This window comes from Procambarus clarkii, chromosome 40 (assembly GCF_040958095.1).
Source record: "Procambarus clarkii isolate CNS0578487 chromosome 40, FALCON_Pclarkii_2.0, whole genome shotgun sequence".
Classification (NCBI taxonomy): domain Eukaryota; kingdom Metazoa; phylum Arthropoda; class Malacostraca; order Decapoda; family Cambaridae; genus Procambarus; species Procambarus clarkii.
In genome coordinates this window covers 21,455,068-21,470,226 of record NC_091189.1, presented here as the reverse complement: position 1 = coordinate 21,470,226, position 15,159 = coordinate 21,455,068, and the positions used below count along the sequence as shown (strand labels likewise).

At 49.8% G+C, this 15,159-nt stretch overlaps 1 protein-coding gene across 1 annotated transcript; it reads right to left on the bottom strand.

Annotated features, from left to right (window-relative positions):
* Positions 1 to 8,199: 8,199 nt before the first annotated feature.
* Positions 8,200 to 10,170, bottom strand: LOC123757748 (ribosome-binding protein 1-like). The gene has a single exon (XM_069338495.1). It carries the CDS (start codon positions 10,168 to 10,170, stop codon positions 8,200 to 8,202), a length of 1,971 nt encoding a protein of 656 aa, XP_069194596.1.
* Positions 10,171 to 15,159: the final 4,989 nt, after the last annotated feature.

Below are 15,159 nucleotides of genomic sequence, written 5' to 3'. Positions count from 1 at the left end.
GGGAAACAACGTGCAGCTGATAAAACTGGCGGGAAACAACGTGCAGCTGATAAAACTGGCGGGAAACAACGTTCAGCTGATAAAACTGGCGGGAAACAACGTGCAGCTGATATAATTGTCGGGAAACAACGTGCAGCTGATAAAACTGGCGGGAAACAACGTGCAGCTGATAAAACTGGCGGGAAACAACGTTCAGCTGATAAAACTGGCGGGAAACAACGTGCAGCTGATATAATTGTCGGGAAACAACGTGCAGCTGATAAAACTGGCGGGAAACAACGTGCAGCTGATAAAACTGGCGGGAAACAACGTGCAGCTGATAAAACTGGCGGGAAACAACGTGCAGCTGATAAAACTGGCGGGAAACAACGTGCAGCTGATAAAACTGGCGGGAAACAACGTGCAGCTGATAAAACTGGCGGGAAACAACGTGCAGCTGATAAAACTGGCGGGAAACAACGTGCAGCTGATAAAACTGGCGGGAAACAACGTTCAGCTGATAAAACTGGCGGGAAATAACATCCAGCTGATATAATTGTCGGGAAACAACGTGCAGCTGATAAAACTGGCGGGAAACAACGTGCAGCTGATAAAACTAGCGGGAAATAACATCCAGCTGATATAATTGTCGGGAAACAACGTGCAGCTGATAAAACTGGCGGGAAACAACGTGCAGCTGATAAAACTGGCGGGAAACAACGTGCAACTGATAAAATTGTCGGGAAACAACGTGCAACTGATAAAACTGGCGGGAAACAACGCGCAGCTGATAAAACTGGCGGGAAACAACGTGCAGCTGATAAAATTGTCGGGAAACAACGTGCAACTGATAAAACTGGCGGGAAACAACGCGCAGCTGATAAAACTGGCGGGAAACAACGTGCAGCTGATAAAATTGTCGGGAAACAACGTGCAACTGATAAAACTGGCGGGAAACAACGCGCAGCTGATAAAACTGGCGGGAAACAACGTGCAGCTGATAAAACTGGCGGGAAACAACGTGCAGCTGATAAAACTGGCGGGAAACAACGTGCAGCTGATAAAACTGGCGGGAAACAACGTGCAACTGATAAAACTGGCGGGAAACAACGTGCAACTGATAAAACTGGCGGGAAACAACGTGCAGCTGATAAAATTGTCGGGAAATAACGTTCAGTAAAACAGCTGATCCAATTGGCGGGAAGCGGTGGCGGCAGGAGCGGAACAAACGTAAACAAGGCTTGTTAGCGCCAGACTTCGTGGCCGTAGTCGGGTGAATTTCCCGTATATTCGGATAAATGGTCAGAAAACTCGATTTAGACTTTTTACACGCAGTATTTATTGTACCAACGAATATTTTTTATTTTATTTTATTTTTGTTTGGATTTTGCATATTTACACACACACACACACACACACACACACACACACACACACACACACACACACACACACACACACACACACGCACGCACACGCACACGCACACGCACGAATTATTTAACACGGGTGGAACACGCACAAGGGGATACAGGTGGAAGCCGAGTACTCAAATGAGCCACAGAAACATTTTCAGTGTCAGAGTAGTTAGTAAATGGAATGCATTAGGCAGTGATGTGGTGGAGGCTGACTCCATACACAGTTTCAAATGTAGATATGATAGAGCCCAATAGGATCAGGAATCTGTACACCAGTTGATTGACAGTTGAGAGGCGGGACCAAAGAGTCAAAAGCTCAACCGCAAGCACAACTAGACGAGTACAATTAGGTGAGTACACACACAAATATAACAACAGGGGCCTGGTGGCTAAGTGGACAGCGTTCGGGATTCGTAATCTTAGGGACCGGGGATCGATCTCCGGCGATGGCGGAAACAAATGGGCAGTTTCCTTCACCCTGATGCTCCTGTTTACCTTGCAGTAAATAGGAACCTGGGAGTTAGAGTTAGACAGCTGTTACGGGCTACTTTCTGGATGTGTGTGTGTGTGAGAGAGAGAGAGAGAGAGAGAGAGAGAGAGAGAGAGAGAGAGAGAGAGAGAGAGAGAGAGAGAGAGAGAGAGAGAGAGAGAGAGAGAGAGAGAAAAAACTAATTTAATTGATTGACAGTTGAGAGGCGGGGCGAAAGAGCTAGAGCTCAACCCCCGCAAGCACAACTAGTTGAAAACACACACACACACAGCAGACAGAAGACAAATTGATTGGTTAGAAAGGCGGGGTCCAAGAGCTAATAGCTCGATTCTGCGGAAATAAATAGTAAACACACACACATCGTAGATAGCGGCAGGGGAATAGTGGTGTACGTGGATAGCGCTCGGGGGTCGTAGTCCTAGGGCTCGGGTTCGATTCCCGGCTGAGGTAAAAACAAATGGGCAGATTTTCTTTCACACTAATGCCCCTGTTCACCTACCAGTAAATAGGTACCTGGGAGTTAGCTGCTACGGGCTGCTTCCTTGAGATCTATTCATCTAGTTGTGTTTGCGGGGGTTGAGCTTTGCTCTTTCGGCCCGCCTCTCAACTGTCAATCAACTGTCTACTAACTACTTTTTTTTTCTCCACACCACACACACACACACACCCAAGGAAGCAGCCCGTGACAGCTGACTAACTCCCAGGTACCTATTTACTGCTAGGTAACAGGGGGATTCAGGGTGAAAGAAACTTTTGCCCATTTGTTTCTGCCATGTGTGTGTGCGCGTGTGTTAGAGAAATATATGTAGTGGACAGAAAAAAATAGATTGGTTAGAAAGGCGGGGTCCAAGAGTGCCGTTGAAGAAGTTTGCAACAAGACTTATCTCAGAACTGCGAGGGATGAGGTATGGACACTGAAGGAACTAAACCTGTCGACACCAGAGAGGAGGAGAGAGAGTCGGGACATAGAGACGTCAAAATATTTAGAGGGAATGACAGACTGGAAAAAGATGAAATGTTTACAATGAATTCCACTAGATAGGGGGGCACGGATGGAAGCTTGTAACTCAGATGTGTTTTAGAGATGTTAGGAAGTCTTCTTTTACCGTGAGGTTACTGAGTAAAGGAACGACCCCAAAGGAGCGGGTTGTAGAGGCAAACTTGAATCACAACTTTAAAAGCAGGTATGATAGTGAAATAGGTCAGGCGTTATTGCATTAGACAACCGGCAACTAGAAAAGCGGGGTCCAAGAGCTAGAACTCGATCGTGCAGGCACAAATAGGTGACTACACACACACACACAAACAACTAGCTAGAAAGGCGGGATCCAAGAGTCAATGCTCGATCCTGCAAGCACATATAGGTGAGTACATATAGGTGAGTACACACACACACACACACACACACACACACACACACACACACACACACACACACACACACACACACACACACACACACACTCACTCGTACCAACATTATAATCAGACCTCAGTCAGCTGTGAGGAGCAACTTCTGGAGTCGTATAAATTTTGATATCGATAGAAATGTCATTCTCGGAATTGAATCGCCTATAATGTGCCTTGAGGCAGTTGCCAACAGTTGTTTGAGGTGGTGAATAAATTAAGCTTTATCCTCCGCCTTCTGGAAAAGCTTTTGAATTTTAGATGAATTTTAAAGCTTTGCGTGATTGAATTTTTTTCACTCGGTGTGATATTTCGGTGAGGATTTACCTGTGGGTTTTGAGAGTTGTTCGGGTGCCAGGCTCGGCGGGTGATAGGGAATCTTACTGGGATTCTATTAAGATTGTATTGGAGTTGGTGAAAAATTCGTGGGAGAAATGTGCTTTTTTTTAACAGTACTTGAGAAGGCCTTGAAGGAAAGAAGTACTAGTACCACCCAGTAGCCTTAGGTCGTTCTGAATATTTTCAGCTGTTAGATCCTTCCCTGGGATCTATAAGTCCTTCCCTGGTAACTTGTTTTAGTTCATAGGTCCTTCCCAGGTAACTTGCCCTGATTCATAGGTCCTCCCCTGGTAACTTGCCCCGATTCATAGGTCCTCCGTTAGGGGTTTCCCCCATTCCTTAGGTCCTTGGTGTGGTCTGGTGCAGGACATCGCCAGACATGAAGGCGTCTTCACCCGCCTAAGACCAGAGGGCAGGAAAGATAACGTGGGGAAGTGTGCAGTGTGACGTGAAGGCACTTAACTGCCTCTTTTCCAACACATGGGGAACAATGGGGTTTAACTTCCGTCGTCGGGGACAGGAAGCCTGTATGTAGGCTTATCGATGTCACCTTTGGTCAACTGACCTTCCCTAGGCTGCGAACTACACTAGTTGCCTAGGATCAAACTCGGGAGTCTCAATTGTGAGTCAGTCACAGTCGGATCACAACAGACAGGTCACAGGTTCGATTCCCGTGGCAAAATAGAGACGTTTGGGCAGTTTTCTTTCACCCGATGCATCTCTTCATTTAGCTGTCACTATTAATGTGGGCTCCCGGTGATTGGTTCGGTGTAATATTCTCTCTAAGATGATATCCTGGTACCATGTCTGGAACCGCCGGACATTCAGTACCCTGTGTCCGACCTTCTGCTTTCCGTACCCAGCCGCCTCATTACTTTGCATTTGCCTAAATTGAACTCTAGTAACCACTTGAGGGACAATATTGTAATTCATCCATATCCTCCTGGTTTGTCCCCCGACCTGTTGGGATATCGGCGAACATTGAGAGAAAGGAAACTATTCCTTCTGGTAAGTTGTACAGTGTGTGGTCTGGTGTTTCATTCATCATCTTGTCTTTCCATAGTGGGCGGCTTTATGTTAGGTGGTAATTTGGTGCATTTTATATATCAAAATTGTTTGGGTTAGTGGCTATTGTAAATATTTTATGAGTTCGTCACTTGCTGCGTCGATAAAATATATATTATCATTAATGCTATAAAAGATTTGCAATATTTGGAATATTGCATTATCGAAAATAGATCGCACGAGCAGAATTATGCAACATACTGCAGTATTTTGATGTATTTTGAACAATAACTGGGAATAAATCAAATTTAGCTATTTGTCAATGAATGTGAAATGTGGAAACTATTTATTTAATGGCCATATATATATTTTTTTTTCACTAGATACTTTCAATCCTGGATACAATTCATATTGAATTCATGCATAGATTATTTAATATGAAGCAGGTGGGTTGTTTCAGAACCAGGTCTGGTTCACAGCCAGGTCTGGTTCATAGCCAGGTCTGGTTCATAGCCAGGTCTGGTTCACAGCCAGGTCTGGTTCATAGCCAGGTCTGGTTCATAGCCAGGTCTGGTTCGTAGCCAGGTCTGGTTCACAGCCAGGTCTGGTTCATAGCCAGGTCTGGTTCATAGCCAGGTCTGGTTCATAGCCAGGTCTGGTTCGTAGCCAGGTCTGGTTCATAACCAGGTCTGGTTCGTAGCCAGGTCTGGTTCGTAGCCAGGTCTGGTTCATACCCTGGAAACACAAACCGAAACTGTCTCTACTTTCCGCTTGTAACAACTTGAAATAAAGTTGCTACATCTTGGCTTAACGTGTTTATGACGTATTACAACGTTGTTACAACTTGCTATATTGGTTGTTATAACTGGTTAGGAGGTGTTAAAACTTGCTCGAACGTTGCACCAACGTCGTAGTTTCGGTGTGTGTTTGGTGGGTAGCCAGGTCTGGTTCACAGCCAGGTCTGGTTCATAGCCAGGTCTGGTTCGTAGCCAGGTCTGGTTCATAACCAGGTCTGGTTCATAACCAGGTCTGGTTCGTAGCCAGGTCTGGTTCATAGCCAGGTCTGGTTCATAACCAGGTGTGGTTCGTAGCCAGGTCTGGTTCGTAGCCAGGTCTGGTTCGTAGCCAGGTCTGGTTCATAGCCAGGTGTGGTTCATAACCAGGTTTGGTTCATAGCCAGGTCTGGTTCATAGCCAGGTCTGGTTCGTAGCCAGGTCTGGTTCGTAGCCAGGTTTGGTTCATTGCCAGGTCTGGTGCATAGCCAGGTCTGGTTCATAGCCAGGTCTGGTTCATAGCCAGGTCTGGTGCGTAGCCAGGTCTGGTGCGTAGCCAGGTCTGGTTCATAGCCATAATTGGTTCATAGCCATAATTGGTTCATAGCCAGGTCTGGTTCATAGCCAGGTCTGGTTCATAGCGAGGTTTGGTTCATAGCCAGATCTGGTTCGTAATTTGGATTGGCAACCCCACATCAACGGAGTCACAGCCCGCCTGTCTTGCAGTCAGACCCGAAGCCCGGCCCCCAGCCCCCTACGACCCGCAGCCCGACCCCCAGCCCCCCCCCCCGGCGACCAGCAGCCCGGCCCCCCCCCCCGTACGACCCGCAGCTCGGTCCCCCCCCCCCGTACGACCCGCAGCTCGGCCCTCCCTACGACCCGCAGCCCGCCCCTCCCTACGACCCGCAGCTCGGCCCTCCCTACGACCCGCAGCCCGCCCCTCCCTACGACCCGCAGCCCGCCCCTCCCTACGACACGCAGCCCGGCCCTCCCTACGAACCGCAGCCCGGCCCCGCCCTGGTGGTACACGAAGATATTCGAGACAACTCCATGAATAGATATGGAAATGCATGAATCACAAAATACATCTGAATATGGGTTCCAACATGTTCATCAGAATGTGGTGAGTGATAACTTTCCTGCCAGGATGGTGAGTGATAACTTTCCTGCCAGGATGGTGAGTGATAACTTTCCTGCCAGGATGGTGAGTGATAACTTTCCTGCCAGGATGGTGAGTGATAACTTTCCTGCCAGGATGGTGAGTGATAACTTTCCAGCCAGGATGGTGAGTGATAACTTTCCTGCCTGCCTGGATGGTGAGTGATAACTTTCCTGCCTGCCTGGATGGTGAGTGATAACTTTCCTGCCTGCCTGGATGGTGAGTGATAACTTTCCTGCCTGCCTGGATGGTGAGTGATAACTTTCCTGCCTGCCTGGATGGTGAGTGATAACTTTCCTGCCTGCCTGGATGGTGAGTGATAACTTTCCTGCCTGCCTGGATGGTGAGTGATAACTTTCCTGCCTGCCTGGATGGTGAGTGATAACTTTCCTGCCTGCCTGGATGGTGAGTGATAACTTTCCTGCCTGCCTGGATGGTGAGTGATAACTTTCCTGCCTGCCTGGATGGTGAGTGATAACTTTCCTGCCTGCCTGGATGGTGAGTGATAACTTTCCTGCCTGCCTGGATGGTGAGTGATAACTTTTCTGCCTGCCTGGATGGTGAGTGATAACTTTCCTGCCTGCCTGGATGGTGAGTGATAACTTTCCTGCCTGGATGGTGAGTGATAACTTTCCTGCCTGCCTGGATGGTGAGTGATAACTTTCCTGCCTGCCTGGATGGTGAGTGATAACTTTCCTGCCTGCCTGGATGGTGAGTGATAACTTTCCTGCCTGCCTGGATGGTGAGTGATAACTTTCCTGCCTGCCTGGATGGTGAGTGATAACTTTCCTGCCTGCCTGGATGGTGAGTGATAACTTTCCTGCCTGCCTGGATGGTGAGTGATAACTTTTCTGCCTGCCTGGATGGTGAGTGATAACTTTTCTGCCTGCCTGGATGGTGTGTGATAACTTTCCTGCCTGCCTGGATGGTGAGTGATAACTTTCCTGCCTGCCTGGATGGTGAGTGATAACTTTCCTGCCTGCCTGGATGGTGAGTGATAACTTTCCTGCCTGCCTGGATGGTGAGTGATAACTTTCCTGCCTGCCTGGATGGTGAGTGATAACTTTCCTGCCTGCCTGGATGGTGAGTGATAACTTTTCTGCCTGCCTGGATGGTGAGTGTGTTTGTGCATTTATTATTGTATTTACTGTTTGTAAATACATCAAGTTACAGAATCGAGTCATTAGCTCTTGGACTCCGCCTTTCTGACCAGTTATTTTTTTCCTCTATGTCTACTACATATATTTATCTTAAACACACGCACACAATACACGTCCTGTAGGGCGAGTATTGTGGGTGACACGTCCTGTAGGACGAGTATTGTGGGTGACACGTCCTGTGGGGCGAGTATTGTGGGTGACACGTCCTGTGGGGCGAGTATTGTGGGTGACACGTCCTGTGGGGCGAGTATTGTGGGTGACACGTCCTGTGGGGCGAGTATTGTGGGTGACACGTCCTGTGGGGCGAGTATTGTGGGTGACACGTCCTGTGGGGCGAGTATTGTGGGTGACACGTCCTGTGGGGGGGGGGAGGGGTTCCATTCAATAATGGCATATTTGACCAGTTGTCTGATCATGTTTGATTGTAACTTGCAAAGGAATATCGACACTCGATGCTTACCAATGCTTATCACTCACCAACGTTTTGGCCCACCTCTGCACGCTTGAGAACCTGCAGGCCCACCTCTGCACGCTTGGGAACCTGCAGGCCCACCTCTGCACGCTTGAGAACCTGCTGGCCCACCTCTACACGCTTGAGAACCTGCTGGCCCACCTCTGCACGCTTGAGAACCTGCTGGCCCACCTCTGCACGCTTGAGAACCTGCTGGCCCACCTCTGCACGCTTGAGAACCAGCTGGCCCACCTCTGCACGCTTGAGAACCAGCTGGCCCACCTCTGCACGCTTGAGAACCTGCTGGCCCACCTCTGCACGCTTGGGAACCTGCTGGCCCACCTCTGCACGCTTGAGAACCTGCTGGCCCACCTCTGCACGCTTGGGAACCTGCTGGCCCACCTCTGCACGCTTGGGAACCTGCTGGCCCACCTCTGCACGCTTAGGAACCTGCTGGCCCACCTCTGCACGCTTGGGAACCTGCTGGCCCACCTCTGCACGCTTGAGAACCTGCTGGCCCACCTCTGCACGCTTGAGAACCTGCTGGCTCACCTCTGCACGCTTGAGAACCTGCTGGCTCACCTCTGCACGCTTGAGAACCTGCTGGCCCACCTCTGCACGCTTGAGAACCTGCTGGCCCACCTCTGCACGCTTGGGAACCTGCTGGCCCACCTCTGCACGCTTAGGAACCTGCTGACCCACCTCTGCACGCTTAGGAACCTGCTGACCCACCTCTGCACGCTTGGGAACCTGCTGGCCCACCTCTGCACGCTTGGGAACCTGCTGGCCCACCTCTGCACGCTTAGGAACCTGCTGACCCACCTCTGCACGCTTGGGAACCTGCTGACCCACCTCTGCACGCTTGGGAACCTGCTGGCCCACCTCTGCACGCTTGGGAACCTGCTGGCCCACCTCTGCACGCTTGGGAACCTGCTGGCCCACCTCTGCACGCTTGGGAACCTGCTGGCCCACCTCTGCACGCTTGGGAACCTGCTGGCCCACCTCTGCACGCTTGAGAACCTGCTGGCCCACCTCTGCACGCTTGGGAACCTGCTGACCCACCTCTGCACGCTTGAGAACCTGCTGGCCCACCTCTGCACGCTTGGGAACCTGCTGGCCCACCTCTGCACGCTTAGGAAAATGCTGACCCACCTCTGCACGCTTAGGAACCTGCTGACCCATCTCTGCACGCTTGGGAACCTGCTGGCCCACCTCTGCACGCTTGGGAACCTGCTGGCCCACCTCTGCACGCTTAGGAACCTGCTGGCCCACCTCTGCACGCTTAGGAACCTGCTGACCCACCTCTGCACGCTTGAGAACCTGCTGGCCCACCTCTGCACGCTTGGGAACCTGCTGGCCCACCTCTGCACGCTTGGGAACCTGCTGGCCCACCTCTGCACGCTTAGGAACCTGCTGACCCACCTCTGCACGCTTGAGAACCTGCTGGCCCACCTCTGCACGCTTGAGAACCTGCTGGCCCACCTCTGCACGCTTGGGAACCTGCTGGCCCACCTCTGCACGCTTAGGAACCTGCTGACCCACCTCTGCACGCTTGAGAACCTGCTGACCCACCTCTGCACGCTTGAGAACCTGCTGGCCCACCTCTGCACGCTTGGGAACCTGCTGGCCCACCTCTGCACGCTTAGGAACCTGCTGACCCACCTCTGCACGCTTGGGAACCTGCTGACCCACCTCTGCACGCTTGGGAACCTGCTGGCCCACCTCTGCACGCTTGGGAACCTGCTGACCCACCTCTGCACGCTTGGGAACCTGCTGGCCCACCTCTGCACGCTTGGGAACCTGCTGGCCCACCTCTGCACGCTTGGGAACCTGCTGGCCCACCTCTGCACGCTTGGGAACCTGCTGGCCCACCTCTGCACGCTTGGGAACCTGCTGACCCACCTCTGCACGCTTGGGAACCTGCTGGCCCACCTCTGCACGCTTGGGAACCTGCTGGCCCACCTGCCCATCCACTCTCCCAGGAAACATAAGCAGGTAGGCACAAGTAGAGAAACATTCACAGTAACTTCTCCAGATTCCTCGTTTCCCGTCTCTTCAGCGACACTCATTCAAGCTCCCCTCACCTTCCGCCTCCATCCCACCTCTCACACACTCATTCCCTCCCCTCCCACTTTCCCCTCACTCCATCGCCCACTCCTATAATAACGTTCCCTCACTTGGATGTCCTCAATCCCCATTTTTCCAGGTGTCCGTGTCTCGAGTCGGCAAAAATCCATTTCTCGCTGGCGCGCTGGTCGCCATCGGGCGGGTTCAGACGGTGTGTCGCTCTCAGGTATTGGAGCGACGACCATACGGCTACACCGACACTCCATCACTTGGGTGTTTTCTCACTCTCGGGGATGTGTGTGTGTGTGGGGGGGGGGTGTACTCGGCAAGTTGGGCTTGGAGGGTCGAGTACCTGCTCTGGAGTTCTGCCTTTTGAACATTATTAGTTCAGTGTTGTGATTCGTTTCTCGTGTTTTTTGTTAGTGTGTGTGTGTGCATTCAGGGTAAAAGAAACTTTGCCCATTTGTGTCTGCCTGGTCCGGGAATCGAACCCGGGCCGCAGAATTACGAGACCTGCGCTCTGTCCACTCAGCTACCAGACCCTCTTGTGTGTGTGTGTGTGTGTGTGTGTGTGTGTGTGTGTGTGTGTGTGTGTGTGTGTGTGTGTGTGCTCAGACACAATTTACCTTCTCAGTTTATATGATCCATGCGCTATGGACATTGGTTGTGTTGTTTTTGGTTGGTAGAGTTGGCTTTGCTTATTAATGTCAATATAACATTTAACGGAGACAGTGGCAGCCAACGCACACGTCAACATACACACGCACTCATGTACGGGGATGGTGGCATGAATGTGTTAACCCACGCCTAACACACTCAAGTTAACGCCACTGATTGTATTTTGTGTTATCAATCATCGATTCGCATAAAATCAATACACATCTGGTAAGTTAGTGTTTTGACGCTGTTTAATCGCTTATTTTGTTTTATTATGCACCATATACCCAGCTACTTTAGCTGGACGGTAGAGCGACGGTCTCGCTTCCTGCAGGTCGGCGTTCAATCCCCGACCGTGCAAGTAGTTAGGCACCGTTCCTTCCCCCGTCCCATCCCAAATCCTTATCTTAACCCCTTCCGAGTGCTATGAATTCGTAATGGCATAGCGCTTTCCCTTGATAATTAAACAAAATTATGCACCCTGTACCCATCTTGTGAGCGTGGGAGAAAAAGTTAACCGAGGTTCAGGAAAGTAGGTCTAGAAGTATATCCTATACTTTGTTTTTCTGTTCAAGCGTGTTCCAGCCGGTATTCCCACCTCATGGTAAGCGGCTTGAAAGATTTCACTTTTACCCTCAGCGCTCCACCGTCAGTCCAAGCGAAGTTGCAATGTTTTACTGGTGATTGTAAGAACGCAGCGTGAAGCGAAGTGGTAACCAAGCCCCGACCCACACCTACACATTTTCAGTTTGACGGCAGCTCCTGAAAGCGAGGCTTCTCTATAGACCACAGTCAAACCCGGAGTTTGTCTGTCTCTATACTGACAGACAAACCTGGACCCAAGGCGACCTGTTGTCAGGCACAATCCTTTATCCCTGTGTGTGTGTGAGAAGCTGTCACACTGTGTGTCTAGCCCAGGCCAGTGAGAAACCTGCATGTGTTGGCTCATCTCGGGGTCCGACACGCTCTCCGGAAATGTTTGTCGAGGGTTCCGGAGATGCATGGCCACGCCGGTGCTGTTACACCTCAACATTGACCTAACGTTGAGGGAATTACAGGTCACAGCGAAGAGAATGTTCAGCGTCGTGGTTATTGTCTCGGTGTACTACCAAACTCACAACGGTACGCTACGAGACTTGGCTTCTGATTCGTACCGCACATTCACCGGTACACTAGGAGTGTGCATATGGTTCCACCACTTAAGGAAAGGTACAGTATAAACATCCGAGTTTAGGTTTTCACCAACTAGCCAGCGTCACACAACCATCATAGTTCTGCCTCCAGATGACTACACGGAACGTCTTTATGTATATAGGACAGGTTATTGTGTGTGTGTGTACTCACCTAGTTGTACTCACCTAGTTGTGTCTGCAGGATCGAGCATTGACTCTTGGATCCCGCCTTTCGAGCATCGGTTGTTTACAGCAATGACTCCTGTCCCATTTCCCTATCATACCTGATTTTAAAATTATGAATAGTATTTGCTTCCACAACCTGTTCCTGAAGTGCATGCCATTTCCCCACTACTCTCACGCTAAAAGAAAATTTCCTAACATCTCTGTGACTCATCTGAGTTTCAAGCTTCCATCCATGTCCTCTCGTTCTGTTACTATTCCGTGTGAACATTTCGTCTATGTCCACTCTGTCAATCCCTCTGAGTATCTTATACGTTCCTATCATTTCCCCCCTCTCCCTTCTTCTTTCTAGTGTCGTAAGGCACAGTTCCCTCAGGCGCTCCTCATACCCCATCCCTCGTAGCTCTGGGACGAGTCTCGTTGCAAACCTCTGAACCTTTTCCAGTTTCATTATATGCTTCTTCAGATGGGGACTCCATGATGAGGCGGCATACTCTAAGACTGGCCTCACGTAGGCAGTGTAAAGCGCCCTAAATGCCTCCTTACTTAGGTTTCTGAATGATGTTCTAACTTTTGCCAGTGTAGAGTACGCTGCTGTCGTTATCCTATTAATATGTGCCTCAGGAGATAGATTAGGTGTTACGTCCACCCCCAGGTCTCTTTCACGCGTCGTTACAGGTAGGCTGTTCCCCTTCATTGTGTACTGTCCCTTTGGTCTCCTATCTCCTAGTCCCATTTCCATAACTTTACATTTGCTCGTGTTGAATTCTAGTAGCCATTTCTCTGACCATCTCTGCAATCTGTTCAAGTCCTCTTGGAGGATCCTGCAATCCTCATCTGTCACAACTCTTCTCATCAACTTTGCATCATCCGCAAACATCGACATGTAGGACTCTACGCCTGTAAACATGTCGTTAACATATACAAGAAATAGAATTGGTCCCAGCACCGATCCTTGTGGTACTCCACTTGTTACTGTTCGCCAGTCCGACTTCTCGCCCCTCACCGTAACTCTTTGGCTCCTTCCTGTTAGGTAGTTCCTTATCCATGCTAGGACCTTTCCCCCCACCCCCGCCTGCCTCTCGAGCTTGAACAGCAGTCTCATGTGCGGTACTGTATCAAAGGCTTTTTGGCAGTCCAGAAATATGCAGTCTGCCCAACCATCTCTGTCCTGTCTTATCCTCGTTATTTTATCATAGAATTCCAGAAGGTTTGTTAGGCACGATTTCCCTGTCCAGAACCCATGTTGATGTTTGTTCACAAACCTAATGTTCTCCAGGTGTGCAACCAGTCGTAGCCTAATTATTCTTTCCAGTATTTTACAGGGGATGCTTGTCAGTGATACAGGTCTATAGTTAAGTGCCTCCTCCCTATCACCTTTCTTGAAGATCTATCACACTTTCTTGTGTGTGTGTGTGTGTGTGTGTGTGTGTGTGTGTGTGTGTGTGTGTGTGTGTGTGTGTACTCACCTAGTTGTGCTTGCGGGGGTTGAGCTCTGGCTCTTTGGTCCCGCCTCTCAACTGTCAACAGGTGTACAGGTTCCTGAGCCTATCGGGCTCTATCATATCTACACTTGAAACTGTGTATGGAGTCAGCCTCCACCACATCACTTCCTAATGCATTCCATTTGTCAACCACTCTGACACTAAAAAAGTTCTTTCTAATATCTCTGTGGCTCATTTGGGCACTCAGTTTCCACCTGTGTCCCCTAGTGCGTGTGCCCCTTGTGTTAAACAGCCTATCTTTATCAACCCTGTCGATTCCCTTGAGGATCTTGAATGTGGTGATCATGTCCCCCCTAACTCTTCTGTCTTCCAACGAAGTGAGGTTTAATTCCCGTAGTCTCTCCTCGTAGCTCATACCTCTCAGCTCGGGTACTAGTCTGGTGGCAAACCTTTGAACCTTTTCCATTTTAGTCTTATGCTTGACTAGATATGGACTCCATGCTGGTGCCGCATACTCCAGGATTGGTCTGACATATGTGGTATATAATGTTCTGAAAGATTCCTTACACAAGTTTCTAAAGGCCGTTCTTATGTTAGCCAACCTGGCATATGCTGCTGCTATTATCCTCTTGATATGAGCTTCAGGGGACAGGTCTGGCGTGATATCAACCCCCAGGTCTTTCTCTCTCTCGGACTCTTGGAGTATTTCATCTCCCAAGTGATACCTTGTATCTGGTCTCCTGCTTCCTACCCCTATCTTCATTACATTACATTTGCTTGGATTAAACTCTAACAGCCATTTGTTCGACCATTCCTGCAGCTTGTCCAGGTCTTCTTGAAGCCTCAAGCTGTCCTCCTCTGTCTTAATCCTTCTCATAATTTTGGCGTCGTCAGCAAACATTGAGAGGAATGAGTCTATACCCTCTGGGAGATCATTTTCGTATATCAGAAACAAGATAGGTCCAAGTACAGAGCCCTGTGGGACTCCACTGGTGACTTCACGCCAGTCTGAGGTCTCACCCCTCACTGTAACTCTGTGTGTGTGTGTGTGTGTGTGTGTGTGTGTGTGTGTGTGTGTGTGTATTGTACTCACACACACGTAATGTGTGAGTCTGTACTCACCTTACAGACATGTACGCAAACACACAAACTCACCGAGAAATGGCCATTGGAGTTCAACACCTGCACGTATAAGGTGATGGAAATGGGAACAGGCACCAGGATACCAAAGGGACGGTACACTATAACTGAAACTTCCTCCGTGTAACGACTAAAGAAAGAGACTTGGGAGTGGACGTAACACCAGACCTAACTCCAGAGGCTCACATAAACAGGATAACGTCAGCAGCATACTCTACACTAGCAAAAGTCAGGACATCCTTCACGAACCTAAATAAGGAAGCATTTAGATTACTGTACACCACCTACGTGAGACCAATCTTAAGAGTATGCCG